The sequence below is a fragment of the Canis lupus genome, chromosome 5, assembly GCF_011100685.1.
Source record: "Canis lupus familiaris isolate Mischka breed German Shepherd chromosome 5, alternate assembly UU_Cfam_GSD_1.0, whole genome shotgun sequence".
Classification (NCBI taxonomy): Eukaryota; Metazoa; Chordata; class Mammalia; order Carnivora; family Canidae; genus Canis; species Canis lupus.
The window spans coordinates 44,442,675-44,461,490 of NC_049226.1; the positions used below are offsets into that span (position 1 = coordinate 44,442,675).

The 18,816-nt window shown below is 40.6% G+C and overlaps 1 protein-coding gene across 7 annotated transcripts in view; it reads right to left on the reverse strand.

Moving 5' to 3' along the window:
- PDE4B (phosphodiesterase 4B) overlaps positions 1-18,816 on the reverse strand; it is a 542,476-nt gene that overhangs the window by 37,522 nt on the left and 486,138 nt on the right. For 6 of the 7 annotated variants that reach the window (XM_038537222.1, XM_038537223.1, XM_038537226.1 and 3 more), the window contains one exon: positions 2,223-2,335. In XM_038537222.1, the coding sequence (XP_038393150.1) occupies positions 2,223-2,335 (113 nt within the window). Of the gene's footprint in view, positions 1-2,222; positions 2,336-2,604; positions 2,765-18,816 lie in introns of those variants that run through there. The other variant, XM_038537227.1, reaches the window with a different exon arrangement.

The window sequence follows — 18,816 nt, forward strand, 5'->3', positions numbered from 1 at the left end:
AAAATATTTTCGTAGCCATGGGTTAAGTTTTACCTGAGACAATTATCTGGATAATCAAGATTTGGGGGTAACATGATTGCTAAGTAAAAAGAGAAAGAGATCTTTTTACAAATGAAATTGACTTTAGCTGTCAGCTGAGCACTATTTATCCACTGGATAATTGCTTTGCCCTACAACCTTTCCACCGCAGATGTAGAAAATAGGTACATGCCTTCTACGTAAGCTAACTATGCCAGCATTAAGGTTTAGCCCTTTCCTTAGGGTTAGCTCTATTCGACTTTCATTGCTTCCTGCACAGGACACCATAAAGGAGGAGCGGAAGCCCGAAGTGATTGGCATTCTCACCAGGTCCTACACAGTCCTTGGTCTCAGAGCCTTAATGACCCTTACATGGAATATGAAACATTTTTTAAAATAAATTTGCAAAACAGACAATGTGTCATTTCAGCAGTCCAAATCCAAACCTTGTTAGAATCTATGAGGCATCAACAATCAAAATGAAAAATAATGACAATTTGCAGTTTTTCAATGAGTATTATTTTTCTCCCCTGGAGTTAGTTGGCTTTCTCTTAGCAACCCAAGAAGAAAGTTCAGCATGTCTTTTATGGTGAAACCTGCTGAAAAACTACCCTTAGATATTGGATCTACAACTCGTATGGGTATCAATGCTCACAGCACACAGTAAATAGAGGATCTGTTAATGCTCCAAAGTAGGCTGAAGCATGTGCGCAAATCTTTCTACTTGGAATCCTGTGTGGATTGGAGAAGTTACGCAGTTAAGCCCTCCTCATAGGGAAGCAGTTGGTTGAGATTTGCAACAGCCTGGAAAATCCCAGATTTTGGCTTTCATTTGAGAACTTCAGAAAAACATCAGTCAATAGTTAAATCTCAAAAGTTTTCTTTTTTCCAACTTGAATCTAAACTAAAATTTGGGAAAGAGACTTACTTCATTTTTTGCCCTTTCATTAACCAATAAACAAGAGTAAAAAGAGTCTATTCTCCCCCCACCCCAGCCCCCTTCAAAACCTCTAAGGACTCAATGCTCCTTCTGCTCAGACCCTGTGAACAGGAGCCAGTAAGCCTTGATAGGAAGGTGATACTTTTAACCCTAGTAAAGAGGGAGTAGGGACACACATTCCCTAGCGAACCTCAGGGCTGGAAAGGGCATGTTGGCAGGTGTGGAGCAAAGCTCTTCCCGGACCCAGAACCTTAAGACAGTAAGATAATACCTAAGGCTAGGATGGTTGGGGATTCTTAAAATGCGTACTTATAAGGGTCCAGTGTTAAGGTTAAAAACAATAGCAGTAAGTATATACATATATACACACACACATCATATATATTTATAAAGTTAGCATTCTCCAAGTTGGGGGGGCGGAGACAAACAAAAAGCAGCAACTCTCACTACATAAATTAGCACTCTAAATCCAGGTGTTAATTAAACAAATGATATAATGATAGATAATTAAAACCCTTCCACATTAAGTTTTGTCTGGGAATCGTAAACAAAACTATTGTTTTGAAGTATGGTGGAACTTTTTTCAAGTAATTCTTCGAAAAGCAGCAAACTTTAAAAAAAAAAAAAAACTTTCGCTTGTTGGAGATAAAGTATATATTGTTTCCTTTACAAAAAAAAATCTCGGGTCACACCAGCATCACAAAAGAAATATTCGAAAATCCCAGAATGTCCTTCGGAGAAAAATTTCAGAATTTCTAAAGCTTCAGGGCTAACCATTCTCTCCACTGATATACTGAGGTCACGTTATTGTTCAAAAATAATAATAATAATAATAGGTCTAACACCTGATTGCAATGCAACGTGTTGTCCATTTCACCCTACGAATTCATTCAGAGGCTATCTACCTGACAATTGTCTTTAAAAAAAAAAAAGGGACCTTTCAATTTTGCACAGTGATTCGTGAGCTTTTGAAGCACCTCTCCCCTTAGACATATTCTGAACTACATCAATTAACAACACAAGTTTGGTTTCTGGGAACGAAGGGGGGGTTTAGCTTTTGCCCTAGCATCGAGGCACAAGCAGAGTGTGGCAGCCGGGGCCGGAATCCTCGGAGGCAGCCGTGCAAACCCGCGTCCCCCGCGGCGTCCTCGGATGCACCCGCGCCGCAGGCCGCGGCCGGGGCGCCCCGGGGAGCGCGGGGGGCGCGGGGGGCCGGGGGGCCGGGGAGGGGCGCGGGGCAGCCAGGCGCCCGCGGGCCTCTTACCTTGTTAGAAGCCATCTCACTGACGGAGCGGTAGGTCTGGATGGTCTCGAGCTGGTCTAGGCACCAGTCCAATTCCTCCAGCGTTTCCATTGCTAATTTTTGATAAGATTCTTCTGCAAACAAACACACAGGCATGTAGTTAGGCTGGAGCGGCTGCAGGCTGTCCATCGCCGCGGCCCCGCTGCCGCCGCACACCCCGGAGCTACTGAAGGTCGCCCCGAGCTCCTTCATGATTCGCGCGCCGACTCCTGCCTTCCAGCTCCCTCCACCAGGAGAGCAAATCACCGCGGCGCTCCGCCTGGGACGGCTGGTGCCAGGGGTTCGCGCCGCCGCCGCCCCCCCAGCCCCCGCCCCCCGCGGGGATGAGGTGTCCGCGATCTACCAAGAAACTTCCTCCGAGGAAGAAGGCGGGGAACCATCTCTCAGAGGCTCATCTGCATACATGTGTCCCAAACCTAAAGGCAGAAGCAGCGAGTTTTCTCAGGCTCCCTCTGCCTTAGTCATCCTGGGGCTCTTTAGGGTGCGTGATGTCATTTCTGAGCGTTTGCAGGCTAGAGGAGAAATGAGAAAAGCCTTTTCTCATTTTTGCTTTTCTTCTAAATGAAACGCAGGGGGGAAGATTGGGAGGGTGGCGCGGGGTGGGGGCACGGACAGTCAACGTTGGGAGGCGAGGCAGTCAGTCACTCATTCCTGGGGATGTGCACACAGTGGAGTGACTTTTAACTCCGCAAACACCGACCCCCAGCAGCTGGAGGTGGTGGCTCTTCCTCCGCTCTTCTGACTCTCTCCCTTAAGGAAAGGCAAAATGAAGTTTCCCTGATAAGACTTGGGTCTGAGAGAAACTGGAGTTTTTTACACGCTTATGGGCCACAGTAGGTAGGCAGCTCTTGTTATACTAAACAAAGCTAAAACTTCTCTTCTCCAACTGTCAGGATCACTGGGAAATTCTGAACCGGACTTTCAGGTGGAGCCAGATGGGGACACTGCAGAATTTCACTTTGATTAAAGTGGGGTGCTCTGGTTTGTGGTTACAGAACTCTACAGACTTTCTAGAAATGTTTCTTAATTGTCCATTCAAAAAATATTATTTTTTAAGATCATTTTTTTTTCTTTTTTGCTGGGTGATAATAAAGTTCTTTCTGAATGGTCACAATATATCAATTCCATACTCAAACATTGAGGAGTCTGAACTAATACTCAGGAATATTGACTTAAGACCTCTATGCTAGTAAACTCTGAATTAACTCAATAGATAGATGCTGGATGAATTAACGATGCTACAGATGGTTATAAAAAGTCAGACTCTCCTGCAACCATGACTGATTTTGAAAGGAACAACATTCATTAATTCTACCAATCCTTCTGGAATGCAAGCACATAATAGGCACTAATAAAATCAAAAGTCTTGTTTGGAATTCTCCTAGAGAGATTACATACATCCCTGTCAAGTTTAGAATACATTTTTTCCTATGTTCATACAGAAGTCTGAAGGAGACCACATACCCTTTTATCATTATTTGAAATTTTGTGTGTGTGGCACTCATACTTGAACCCGAAGAAAAGAGAATAAGCACAACAGACTCTAAGAGACTGAGATCACTTGCCCACAGACGCACATTTCAAAGAATAGATGCTTTATGTATTCCTCGAATATGCATACACCTCAGGATAGCTTGGGGTTAACATTCAATATCCTGTATGTCATACTTAAAAAGCCCCAAAACCGCTGGAGGTGTCTTCCTCTATTTTTTTCACACTCCTCAACAATGTGCAGACAAGAACTGAGGTGTTTAGAGTAAAACTCATTTCAAGCCAGACTTACACATACCTTCTCCTTTCCTCCCCAGTTTTGCTCAGCTGCCTCAACTTGCGGAATCTCCTCACCCCCTAGTGTGTCCAAAACACTCCCTTATTTCCTCTAGTTCCCTCCAGAGGAGCACTTCTTCCAAGGAAGCTTTTCCTGAAGTGCCCGAACCTCCTCTATCCCATTCCCAGCCTCTCATCAAAGGAAAAGTCCAACTACTTCCCAACTACTTGGACTTTACCACCTTGCTGTCCATATCACCCCGTGGTTCTCTGGTACCTGGGATGCTCAGGGCTTTTGAATTGGCTGATATGCAAAATGACTGTAAGATCATCTATCACCGTTCTCCTTCTTGGAGAGGGAAAAAAAGGGATCCAATTTCCACTCAGGGTTGACAAAAGAACTACAATAATTATAGCAGCAAAAGCACTAGAAAGAGGGAGGACTTTTCAAAAATCCACAATTAAGGGTTACCTGCCCAGCTCATTCCCGGTCTGTGACCCAGAACAAGGACAGGTGAGCTCCTAGAATTAGTATAGTAGTGATTTGCCAGTGACCGGCCAGTGAATGTGACAGGCCCTTCCTCTCCACTGCCCTTTCTTATAATGGTCAGCTACAATATTCTTTAATTCAAAGTTTTTTGAAGTTAATGTGGAAGTTAATGACAATTTGTTCCTTTTCAGATTCTTAATCTATAGTCAAGACTTTGTGTCCCATTTTAGACCCTTCTTATCACAGAGACTAAAGTGGGAGGCACAGATGTCAGAGTGGGCTGAGTATATGGGCATCAAACCCCTGCTACTTCTGGGTAGTACAGCCAAAAGAAAGGACGGATGCTGCTCACGAACTTCCTGACTCCAGCACCAGCGCCAGATCTGGAACCTACCAGATACTCAGTAAATACGCAGAGGAATGGAGACCAAAGTGCCTGCCCAAGTAGCCTGCAAATACTTGGATATCTAGAGGCTGAATGGTGCATCTGTAGTAGTGTGGCTAGCGCACCAGTTCTGGAGTGAGACTCAAGCATTTTGAGTTTCTCTTCTACTGCTTACTGTGTGATGCTGGACCTCAACTTCTACATCTTAAAATAAGGATAAGAATACTTATCTCGTAAAGTTATATAGGGATTAGAGAGAAAGCATTAAAGCTTCTGGTATGGTAGCCAGTTCTCAGTAGATGATCAATCCAGAGAAGCATAACTCTTAATAGTAATCAAAGTAACCCAGGGCCTGGCATTTGGGAGTAGTGAGGGATAGGAAGGGAGATAGAGGACTTGTGTAGTCCACAAAGGGTGGAGCTACATAATTTGTGGGGTCCAGTGCAAAATGAAAATGCAGGGCCTCTTATTCAAACAGCAGGAAAAGTGCTGTTGAAAGTAGTAAAGTATGAAACTCTTTTTTCCTTCTGGAATCTCTCTCTCTCTCTCTCTCAACCTGTCATACTGGTATTTTTTGGGTTTTGTCTAAGCATTTTATTTTAGGATAGCTCTAGATTTACAGAAAAACTGAAAAGCTAATATAGAGAATTCCTAGATAACCCATGTTTAGGTTTCCTTATTGTTGACATCTTACATTATTATGGCACATTTATCACAATTCATCAATGGCATGGTGTGTTCTATTTACTCTCTAATACTGTGTTCCCTCAGGCATAAGGATACCACAAGGAGAGTGCAGACCCTCACAGGCCCCAGCCCCTGCATCCAGTGACTGAGTGCAATACACAGTTCACAAGTCACAGGGCTACCCCTATCCGCCAGCTGCCAAACTCATCTCCTGTGCCCCAGCCAGGGCCAGGCTCTGGGGAAGTCAGACATTCCCTTCCTCACCGTACCGATGCACCACTCCACAGCAGATAGGTGGCCCCTAAGGATGCCACAAGTTCGGCATGGGGCATACTAGACACCCAGATCAGAGGTGGACAAGAGGCTCACTCCCACCAAGACACGTCCTGGTCTACCATGGTACTGCCATGCCAGCCCAGGCCAGGGATGGCTGCGACCATGCCCCATGTGAGATTTTGCAAGGCACACATGCCCAACTCAGACCCTCTCTGCACCTGCACCCTGAGGCCCTTCTGGGAATGGATGGCAAGGATGAGGGATGCTGGATGAGTTCTAGGGTGCCAGGGATCAAGGTGGCTGATGACATGTCCAGGGGAGGCAGGCAAGTGGCAGGAAAAAGGTGGGACAGCCTAAGAACCAAGGCTCCAAGCCACTGGAGTAAGTATATTCTATTTTACCCTCAGATTTCACTTACAAAACATAAGATCAAAGATAAAGTTATTATAAGTTTCAAGATATCAACTATGGGGCCCTGCTGGATATGGGGCACTATGCATCTTGCACAGGTTGCATGACCGTGAAGCTGGTCATTTCCTGTCTTACAAAAAAAAAAAAAAAAAAGGCTCTGAGAATGAACAATGCTTAATATCACAGAAGCAAGGCTCAAGGGGATGGGAGCAAGTGATGGGACCATGTATGGTCATGGGATTGACCCTATTTATCACAAATTTCCAGAGGGACAGGGAAAACCAAACTCTCATGTGTTTTTCCCTCTACCAAGAGTGGCAAAGAGAGATTTACTTCCTCTTGTAGGTCTGGTAGGAATCGCATTTGGCCCTGGTAAACAGGAAGAAAGAATGGATAAATAATTATAGTTAATATTAATCTGATAATAATATGTGGCATTCATAAATCCCTCTCCTCAAAGGAGCTCCAAGGACACTACTCATTTATCCTTGCAACATCTCTGTGGTAGCCACAGGTATGAAGAAGAGGTATGATTATCTATAATTTACCTTAAGGCACAAGCCAAGAAGTCAGAGGTTAAATTACTGGAGCAGGATTCCTGGCAAGACCATATCTTGGTCTCTTAACTAAAGGATTCAGCTCCACACTGAAAATGCACGAATCCCTGAAAATGCTGATTTAGGGTGGCATCTTCCCCTTGGGTATTTTCTGTTTAAAATTGTGTAATTGCTTTCTTAAATGTTGTCACCTTCTTGAGTCTCCTCTTCCCTTTTCTGATGTATCTAACGCAGTCAGTAGCGCAAGGAGACTGTGTGGTATTTACTCAGAAGACCTGGTGTGGTTCTGGTCCTTCATCTTGCTTCAGTTGGCTGACCTAATGCAAGTTACCTAAGTGTGCTGAGACTAAGTTTCTTTATCTGGAAAGTGAGGGTTAAGAAGAAAACTTACCCTATTCTCAGTGGGAAGGTAAAATAGGAGAATGTCCACAAAACCAGACTGTCAACCTTTAAGTATTGTGCACATTTTGTAAATATCACATTTATTATTACAGATGGGATATAGATACATTAGAGAAAATTACAAAGAGGCAAACATTTTATCACAAACGTGATAAAAATGTCACGTTTTTACTAAGATCATTATTGATCCTTTTGTGTATATATGTTCATGTATGTATGTGGAGATCATACTATACAAACTGTTGAGTTACACTTGTTTTAATGGTTTTCCAATTCAACTAATACTTAGCCCACATTCCAATTTCCCCAGGTTTTTTTCTACATAAATCCAGTAGAAATGTGTGTGTGTGTGTGTGTGTGTGTGTGTGTGTGTGTATATAGAGAGAGAGAGAGAGAAAGAGACAGAGAGAGGTGTGGGAAAGGACAGACTCAGAGATGGGAAGGGAAAGGGTAATGAGAAATCTCAGCCTGGCCACAAAGAGCTAACTCCTCATAGCTGGAAAACATGGAAATAGATCTTAGCAGTAAGGAAGTCAGTGACCCAGCTGGTAACAGACCTCAGGTATCCTAAGAGTTGGCCTCACACTCAGTGCAGGGAAGTGTTATTATGCAACTGATCTCTGGGTAAAGTGGAGACAGAGGCCATTTACACACCTATATCATTTAAATTTTGAAGCCCTGAGTATCATAATTCTTTTTTTTAAATTTTTATTTATTTATGATAGTCACAGAGAGAGAGAGAGAGAGAGAGGCAGAGACACAGGCAGAGGGAGAAGCAGGCTCCATGCAGGGAGCCCGACGCGGGACTCGATCCCAGGTCTCCAGGATCGCGCCCCGGGCCAAAGGCAGGCGCCAAACCGCTGCGCCACCCAGGGATCCCTCATAACTCTTAATACAGATAAGAATTTAGCAAATGAGAGCATCACATTATAGCCCAAATATAAATTTTCTACAAATAATATCTCAATCCAATTTTTTATTGAGGTGTGACTGACATACAAAAGAGCTGTGCATATTTAATATGTACATCCTCATGAATTTGACGATAAGCATACGTTTGTGAAACTGTCACCATAAACAACGTCATAAACTAAACCATCACCTCTAAAAGTTTTCTTCCTCCCTCTGCGGGTATGGGGGTGTGCATGTGTGTTATGAGAATATTTAACATAAGATCTACCCTCTTAACCAATTTTTAAGTAAATGATATATTATTGTTAACTATATGCACTATGCTATACAGTAGTCTTTAGGACTTACTCACTTTGCATATCTGAAACTATGTGCCTTTTGACCAACACCTTCTCAATGCCCATTCCCCCAGCCCTTAGCAACTACCATTCTACTCTCAGCTTTTATGTATTTTACAATTTTAGATTCCTGATATAAGGGATCGTTCTAAATACAACTTTAAGATAGCTCCATATGTATCAGAAACATATCCATCAAGTCATTTCACTTTCTGCCCAAAGACAGCACATAGAAAAGAATATAAATAACCTTTTGTTTAGCTTTCTCATATAATTGGCCTCTTCCCAGTAGAAAAGGTGGTAGTTATTTTCAAGGTTATGCAATAGTTAAATCAATCAGAACAACTGTCACATGCAACAGGGATGAATCTAATAAATGTAAATGTCAAGCAAAAGAAACCAGATATTGCAAAGCGCATACAAATGGGATTCAATTTATATAAAGTTCAAAAGAGGCAAAAATGAATCTAGGTTATCAAAAGTCAAGATACTAGTTACTGTGGAGAGCTAGTGACTGGAAGGGACTTAAGGGGGGGCTTCTACAGGTGCTGGTAATGGTCCATCTCTTGCTCTGACTACTGGTTACATGACTTTAAAAAGCAAATAATAGGATTTCTAAAAAAACACAAATTTCCTTTCCTTTTGTTGAACTATAGAATGAGTAGCAACAGAATTTGAATAAATCTAACACAGCTAAAAAACAGCACCCCCCCAATATGCTAATTTATATTGCATAGATCAGAATGCTCCTACTAACTCAAAAGTCAGTGGAACACATTGGAGTCTGATCCAGACATTTATAAATCCTGATGGTGCCATTCATTTCCTAGCAATGTAACCTTAGACAAGCTGAGTAGCCTGACTATGCCTCTGTTTCTTTACCTGTGAAACAGGAAGACAGCATAAACTAGCTGTGAGAATTAAGGGAAGCAACCCATGCCAAGTGTTTGGTACAGCGCTCACACATGTCAGGAACATTTTTATTGCCTGTCCCCATCCCCAACCTTATCCCTATTCCTGGTCACTTTCCTGAAGGTAGATTGCCACATATTTCATAGCTGAGCTGGGTGGAGTTTTGGTCTGGAGAAGAGTACATGTAAGTGACTATGAAATCCTAAATTGTCCCTCCCACAGTGTGACCTCAGATAGGAACTGCTTCTTGGTTAGGTTAGAGTTTATTGATGTTCACTTCTAAAATATAGACCTGGCCTGATATATCATTCTGCTTTCACCAAATCCTGACTGACACACCAGATCAGTGGACCTTCAGAAGTAGAGAACTATACAAGAGAGCTGTTTGTTCATTTATTCATTCCACAAAAATACATCGAGTATTTAGTATAAGCCAAGCCTGATGCTCAATGCTGGGTGTTACAGTAATGAATGAGACATAGTCCCCCTGCATTGAATGATCATATAAGAAACACCTTTCCCATTCTCCAGAATTACCCCTCTGTGAAACGGGGTGCCTTAGCAGCTTCCTCCCCTTCCCTGCCCCCTGTCCCAAATTTATACATTATCTTTGTGAAAATTAGAAAAATGTGCCTTCTCTCGGCAGACATTGCCCTTGGGCAGAAAGGTTGGGAAGTGACGCATGGGCTGAAATTCAGCTCTTCTCATCACCTGGCTGAGTACCTTTGATCAGTACCCAAACTACACAATGACCTTATGCAATGGCCCAGTGGCACAAACTAGCAGGAAGCTTTCTCCCACATGACTGGGAGTGCTCTGTGAAAGCAGAGCACAGAACACAGAGTCACAGCAAAATCCACACTTTAACCTCAAAATAAAGCAAACCCTTGACATTGAAAGGAAAGTATCCCAAGACCTTTCCTAGCTCTTAATTTGTGAATACCATAATAACTGAAATAGCATTAAATAGGCCTCTATAAAATAGCTTAAAATTTTAATTTAATAGACTAATTATTACCTTTAAATACAGTTTTTGTTTTTGTAGACAAAGCTTTTAAAGCAAGCGCCCCGCAGGGGGAAAAAGTATTAAAGAAGTCCTTCATCAGGAAAACTAAGAAACCACTCTTCTGATCCTTGGAGGTGAGAAGTGTGTATTAATTGGATTCTCTGTATTCGGCCTATGACTCTAGCTTTATCCACAAGCTTCTAACCCTGTAGATGTCCGCTCTAGGTTCTTCGCACCGCACCTGGAAGTTAGCAGGCTTATTTCATTCCTCCGTTGCTCCTCACAACGCAATAAGTATTTGTTAAAATGCAAAATAGTTGCATACATATGGAAATCAGCCTCTCTTTATTTCAAGGTGTTAAGTTGTGGCTATTGGTCTATTTATTTAGTGGTCTTGGTTATGATTTTTTTCCCCTTATATTAGCAATACTTTTCTTTTAATTGTAAGTTCTTATGTCCAAAGGTATTTATTTTCTTTCGATGAATATCTGGTAAATGAAATGTACCTGTGTTAGAGTGCAACATTTCAAGAAGGCATGTTGCTTTAACCTCGAGTAAAACATTCTTAGAACAAATCACAGAAACTGGAAGACATTTATACATTCTGTAACATAGTTCTTTCAAAGGCAGTTTGTAAGCCCTACGTGGCCTTTCTCTAGGCAGGACTTTGTCACTGTGTCTCTATAAATATGGAACTTTGCAATTGCATATGACAGGGATTTCGCTGTGGGTGGATTCACAGAAGAGGTTCACTGCCCTCAAGAGAAATAACAGTGAAAAGTAGGTCATTTTGATGTCGATTTCTTTAGCAAACTCCTCTAAGACTAGAACTTAAAAAACGTCCAATCCAACTAGCTTTTGTAGTTAGTAGTTAGTTTAGTAACTTGACAGTTTACCAAGTACTTTCATTTGCAAATCTTAGTTTTTCCTTGAAATATAAATCCCATGAGATAGAAATTATTATTACATATTATTATTAAACACTTTCTATTATGCATGAGAGGAAATTGAGGCTTGTTGGTGTTTAATGATTTGCTCAAAGTTATCCAATGAGAGAGAGATAAGATGAGAGATTGGGAGGAAGGAGGGAGGTAGTGGGAAGGGGGACAGCCAGCAGGGAGGGAGAGAACCTAATTTCTCTGATTCTAAATTCCATGGTAATTTTTACTAAGCTAGGGGCCCTATTATAAACAAATGGTCCACCTTCTTCTTTCACCCAGGTGGGCTTAGACAGAGCAAAACTATGTTTTTGATGAGCCAGCCTCAAGCTCTATTCCCTTCTACCCTACTTCCCCCTCTTCCAATGGCCTTCTCCTTACAGAAACCTGCTCTTCAGAAGGACTCTGACTTTAGCATTTACTTCCTAATGGGAATCTGTACTTATCTAGGCAATAGCTCACACTATCAATGTGAAAGAGTACTCAAGGAACTTCATTGTCCACTGTGTTAGTGTTAAAGAGCGGTGACACAAGAAAGTGATTAGAGGTGGAGGTAAGTTGCTATCCAAATATTTTTCTAATACATTAAATCTATGCAAGAAATATTTATGAAGAAGATACAATGATGGTTAAATCTTAGTCTCTGGAACCCGATTGTCTGCGCTCATATTCCAGTATCACTACTTACTGTTACCTAACATTGTATTATAATTTCTCTATGCCTCAGTTTCCTTGCCCATGTAATGAGAAAAATAATGGGAACTATATAGTAGATTGTAGTATTTAATTAGTAAGTAATGTAAAGGGTTTAGGACAGTACCTGGTGTGTTATAAGTACCAGATAAATATTGGCTATTGTTTGTTGAATATGATCAAATATTTATTTATTTGATGAGTTGATTTTTTAAAAATGTTTTGAGTATAATTGACACACAATGTTACATTAGTTTCATTAGTTTCAGGTGCACTACATAGTGATTCAACTTCTCTATACATTATGCTATCTATGTTCACCGTGCTATGTCCACCGTAAGTATAGCTACCATCTGTCACCATACAGTGCTGTTACAATATCATCCCTATATTCCCTATGCTATGCCTTTTATTCCTGCAACTTACTCATTCCAGAACCAGAAGCTTGCTATTTCCTACCCTCTTCACTCATTTTGCCCCTCCTCCTTGCCATCTCCTGAAACCATCATTTTATTCTCTGTATTTACAGGTCTCATTCTGGTTTTTGTTTGCTTGTTTATTCATTTGTTCTTATAGATCCCACACATAGTGAAATCATACGGTATTTGTCTTTCTCTGTCTGACATATTTCACTTAGCATCATACCCTCTAGGTTCATCCATGTTGTTGCCAACAGCGTGATTTCATCCTTTTTTATGGCAGTGTAATACACATACACACACATACATCTATGTATATATACACATACTACACACATATATACACACACACATATACACTATATGTACATTATTATATAGGTATATCTATACACAAATATATATATATATATACACACACACACACCAACATATATACACACCATATTAATGAATAGATTTTTTAGTGCCTATTATGTCTTAGGCTCAGCATGAATCTCTGAGGATATAGTGGTAAATTTTATAGACATTGTTTTTGTTTATTTGAAGCCCATATTCTAGCAGAAATAGACAATTACACAAGAACTTATTTAATTAAAATTGGAAAAGGAGCTAGCAAGAAATGTAGATTGTCCTAAGAACTTGCCACAGGATATAGGGAACCCAAAAGTCTGAGGAAGAGCAGGGATATGATAGAGCTCAGGGCAGGGATACCTTGGAGGGTTATGAGATTCAAAGGAATAAGAATTTGTTACAGGGGCACCTGGGTGGTTCAGTCGGTTGAATATCAAACTCTTGGTTTTGGCTCAGGTTGTGATCTCAGGGGTATGGGGTTGAGCCCTGCAAAGGCAAGGAGTCTGCTTGAGATTCTCTCCCTCTCCCCACCCCCACCCCCACCTTGAGCTTGCACTCTCTCAAATAAATAAATAAAGTCTAAAAAAAAAGTAATTAGGTACAAAGAAGAAAGAGAATGTTCTAGGCAGTAATAACAGCAGCTCTCATGGAACTGAGAGCAGTACCTGCAGCAGGAACACAGAGGAAAAGAGAAGTTTAGGTCAGGTCCTACAGAGCCAAGGAAGGTCAGGGAGAGGACTTTGAACTTTGTTCTGGAAGCAATGGGAAATCTTTTTGGAGCCTTATCAAAGGTGTGGCTTAGCCAAATTTGCATTTTAAGAAAGATCAATCTCCCTGCAATTTGGAGAATAAATTTGAAGGCTGGAAGGAGGCAGCTAACTTGTATTTAAAAGCCCAGAGTCTGAGGGTAGACTAATAGTTTGATTTCTGACTCTGCCATTTAATTTATTAGCAGTGTGAACCTGGACAAGTTACTTCATTTCTGTAAGTCATGATTTCCTCATCTCTCCCACAGCACTGTACATCTTTCCCACCAGGTTTTATGAAGGGTAAATGAAGTAGCCACATCAAACCCCTTAGCTTGGTACCCAGCACCTAGTAAAGTATTCATGCCAGTTGCTGGTAACATTACTGTTGATTTTATTGCAGTTACCTATGCAGGAGCTGGTTGGTGGTGGCTAGAATTTAATAGCGTGGAGATGGAGATAGGTAAGTGGGTTTGAGATGCTTGGGTATTGAAATCAGGTGGCCTCTAGGAAAGTGGTTTTAGGCTAGTGCCCAGAAGTCCTAGTCACTTTGGCTTCTCAGGTCCAGAATGTGATTTTTGTCAGCGTGGTTTGATTTCATTCTGCTCATATGAGTCCAACTCACAAGAACACGTTGAAAAGAGACCAATCAATTTACAGAATAATAATTTATGGTGACTTTTTCTGGTCATTCTACATTCCTTGACACAGGAGACCAATTTCTAATCATAAGTTTGTTCGGTAAGCATGAAATCAGAGCAGAGGAGTTAGCTGGATGATCAGGCCGCTTTCTTCAAGGTAGACTTGAAGAAAGTCTGAAGTGCCCATCTCAGCTTTATTCACCTGGCCAATTTTTACTTCTCGTTTAGGATTCAGTCTAGAGTTATATCTTTGCAAAGCTTTCTAAATATTTTAAAATTGGATTAAGCTCCCTACCCTTTATTTCCAACTGACCATATTTCATTTCAATTATTTCTCTTGATTTATTATACCCATTAGATAACCTTCCTGAGAGTGGGCACCTGGGTGGCTCAGTGGTTGAACGTCTGCCTTTGGCTCAGGTTGTGATCCTGGGGTCCTGGGATTGAGCCCTGCATCAGGCTCCTTCCAGAGAGCTTGCTTCTCCCTCTGCCTATGTCTCTGCCTCTCTCTCTCTGTGTCTCTTATGAATGAATAAATAAAATATTAAAAAAAAAAAAAGATAACCTTCCTGAGAGAAGGGAAGATATCTTTTTTTTTTGCTTAATCTTTTATGCAGCACAGCATCTATTATCTGGTAGAAGCTCAAAATATATTGTTTGCACTGCTGACCTATCCCATCGATGATGGGATATTGATGAACCAAAAGGAATGGGGCCTTTGCTACTTAACAGTATGGGAAAAAAAATGTCAGGAATTCCTGTTCTCGGTTCTCTTTTTATTCATCATCAAACAAACCACTTTCTTTTTTTTTGTTGATGTATATTCAATGTTACCACAATTAATGGGCTCTCCATTTCTTTTGCCTTCATATCTTGATTAGATTCCTAGGTTGGCTAAATTTTTTTCTTTTGACTAGGCTCCAAGCCCAACATGGTGCTTGAACTCATGACCCTGAGATCAAGAGTTGCATGCTCTACCAACTGAACCGGCCAGGTGGCCCCTAGGCTGGCTTTTAATATGAGGGACATTGTGTCTGTCTAGGAGACTTCTGTAAAATCACATGCAGAATTTGTTATTTGACTCACCCTGAAGAGCTGTATTTTAGGCACCTTACTGGAGATCTCTGTGCACCAAGTGATACTAGAATCCCAAATATTTTCACAGTTGTCATAAGAAAGATACAAGTAAGTTCAGAGGCAACACAGATAGATCTTAAAGACATAGGGGGGAAAAAGAGATCAAGAGAGATTTGGAGGCCAGGTAAAAAAGAATGAGTGGAATTCTGAGAGATGAAAAAAATTAGGTAAGGCAATGAACAGCATGAATAAAAGTATAAAATTAGAAACATGCCACACCATTTAATTCTGTTTGGGGAGATCAACCTTAACAGTTCTATTTGTCAAGAACACTGGGTTTTAGTAATGGGGTAGAGTAGAATAAATTTGCAAATTAGGGTGGTCAGAGCAATCTTAGAGAATTTTTTTTTATGCTAGACTAAGGTATTTGACTTGACTTGTCAGGCAATGAAACGGGATTGAAAATTGTTCAACATAAGAATGGTACACCCAAATTGGTTTATAAATATCTAATACTGTTTTATAGTTGTGCAATGCTTTATAGTTATAGATTTCTTTCATACATATACTCTCAATCTTCACCATACCTTATGAGAGGTATATTATTGTCTATCTTTTATGGAGGAAGAGACTATTGTCCAGGGACTTTTAGTGTCTCGTTCCAAATCCCGTAAGTGGTAAATGCAGAACCTAGAGACTTGAATCTAGGCTTTCTGACTTGAAGTGTAGTGTTCTTGCCATTACAATGATGCCTATATGAGATGAATTATTGATTTGATAGCAGTAAATTGTAAGGATTATAGGAGGGAGTAAAGAATAAGCACTTGATAAATTATTAATATTAGGGATCATTACTTGCAGGAAAAATTAGGACTTAAGAAGAAATGGGATCCCAAACTAGGGTGTTATCAGAGGGAGTAGAAGGATTATTTATACCTTACCTTTATTTTTACCTATAATATGAAAGTTGTCAAAGGAATTTCAAGGATAGAGAGTGGAAGAGTAGAGGCAAAGGTTTTTGTCATTAGGAGTAAACATGGTAGGTGGGGAACAGAAAAGAGCTAGAAATTTTCCTTCCTCTCCAAATATTATTAGCCAAATCTCTTTCAGCTACCTGTAGGAAAGCCCCATTCACCTGGTGCTCTCCTGGGTGATGTCTCAGATCACCTTCATCACAGGATTTTGGGGACTTACCATGTGAGAATGGCAATGCATTTGACAGTCAAATGTTGCAAAGAGCAGAAAGCCTGCTACAAACAGCAGTTTCTAGTTGACAAAGCACTTTGAAGTTTGCTCATTTTCTTTTGCAAACAAAGCCATAAAAGTTATCGCCATATTTACAAATGAGGCTTTACCTTGAGGCTCATCAAGGTAAAGGGATTTGCTTTAGAATTTGGAATTTCTGCATTGTCCAGTATGGTAGTTTCTAGTCATGTGTGGCTACTGAGCACTACACTGTGCCTAGTCAGTGTGCATGGGGATCATACACACTGGATTTCATAGACTTTGGGTGGAAAAAAAGTGATGCAAAATATCTCAATAAATTTTCTTTTTTTTTTTTTTTCAATAAATTTTCATATTGGGTTACATGTTGAAGTTATAATACTTTAGATATTAAGTAAAGTACATTATTAAAGCTAATTGCATCTATACGTAGAAAATTTAAAATTATCTATAGAGCTTGCATTATATTTCTGGACATCACTGTTATAGATCATAGCCTAGAGCCACGACTTGAACATCGCAACATTCACAAACCCACAGATGCTTGTCTTAAAAGAGATAGTAATGATAATGATCGTAGTTAATATTCATCAAGTACCAGTTACACCTTCTAAGCACTTTACATTCATGAAGTAGTTTTTCGTCATCAAAAATTTCATGACTTGAGTATTATTTAATATATAATGGATTGTTTTATTTTCCAGATGAGAAACACAGAAATTCAGTAACTTTCCCAAGGTCACAGATTTAGTAGAGCCAGAATTCAAACTTAGGCAGTCCACCTACAGTGCCATTAGGAATGCCTCAGGGCTGCCTCTATTTGCGGAGTCCCAGGGAAACATTTGGATGGGCTGCATTTTATTTTAACCTACCAGGAGTCAGGCAGTACATAAGAGACTTTGTGTATTATGTCCTTTAATTTTTGCAACAACCTCATTAAATAGTTACTACTCCTATTTTATAGATGAGCAAACTGAGGTTCAAGAGATCATGCAGTTTGCCCAAAGTTATACTAGACACGTGCTGGAACTCAGTCTCGAACCCAGCCTGGATCTGAAGTTGATGCTTGATGATCATTACGCTCGACTCCTGGGGGTAATTCCCAGACTAAACCCTGAAGTACTGACAGTCTCTCTCCAGGGTGGGCTCGGGCAATTTGTTCTTTTTAGAATTGGTCCAGACGGCCCCCATTCTCAGCCAGGTTTGGTGATCACCAACCTATTGGAGTCTTCATTTTTGATGTGTTTTTTTCTCTTAAAGTTCTGTCGCCTCAAACTCGCTTGGGATCTGATGAAAAACACTTCTTAAAAAAGGAAGGAAGGAGGGAAGGAGGAAGGAAGGAAGAAAAATGGAAGGAAGAGGAAGGAAGAGGAAGAATAAAAAAAGAAAGAAAGAAAGAAAGAAAGAAAGAAAGAAAGAAAGAAAAAGAAAGAAAGAAAGAAAGAAAGAAAAAGAAAGAAAGAAAGAAAGAAAGAAAGAAAGAAAGAAAGAAAGAAAGAAAGAAAAGAAAGAAAGAAAGGCCAAACAAAACCAAACTAAACCACATGAAGCCAAACCAAATGAAACAAATAAAAACAGTATTCCCCTCAGGCAGTCTCGGGTAGGGCTGACCATTTATTTGAGCAGGGTCCCTGCTTCTTTTAAATCTGATCATCATCTACCCCCAAATGCAGGCTGCAATGATTTAATTAAACAGAGATAATCATAGACTTCAGAAATACAACAGCTGGTCCTCCTGAAGACATTCTTAGAAACATCTGAACAGCCCAGGGCTGTGTCTGAAACGAGAGGGGTGGGAATATGGGGAGTGCAGAGGTGGTGAGGTGAGAGGAAGGGACATGGAGATTTACAGGCTCTCCAGGTGATCTATGGAGTTCTGGATGGGAATGAAGGCACAGAATGAATAAAGTCAAGCAACTCTCTTGTGGGCGGGGTTTGTGCGTGTGTGGTAAGAGAGCTTAATAGTATGATTTTTGCAGCCTTGTTTGCAGGTAGACATGCTGTTGTTTTATGTGACAGATTCAGAACTTCCAACTAGCATGCACTGGAATATAAAATTAGGTCCCAGATTTCATGGTAACCTCATTTGACACAGTAGCAAACAAAAATTGCTTGGGAAGATATAAGTCAACCCTGTATGGCACAGCTAGCTTGGCTTCCTTCAGCCATTTTCTCCTGATCTAGCAGGACCTTGCTCTTGCCCTAATTTCCCCTGGTTTGTAAACGATGTTACTTAATTGAACTCAACTCCAGACTTTAGAAAAATAAAATTTTGTATTTCAGCAATGGTTTTCTTGGCATTTCTACCTCTGAAGAATTT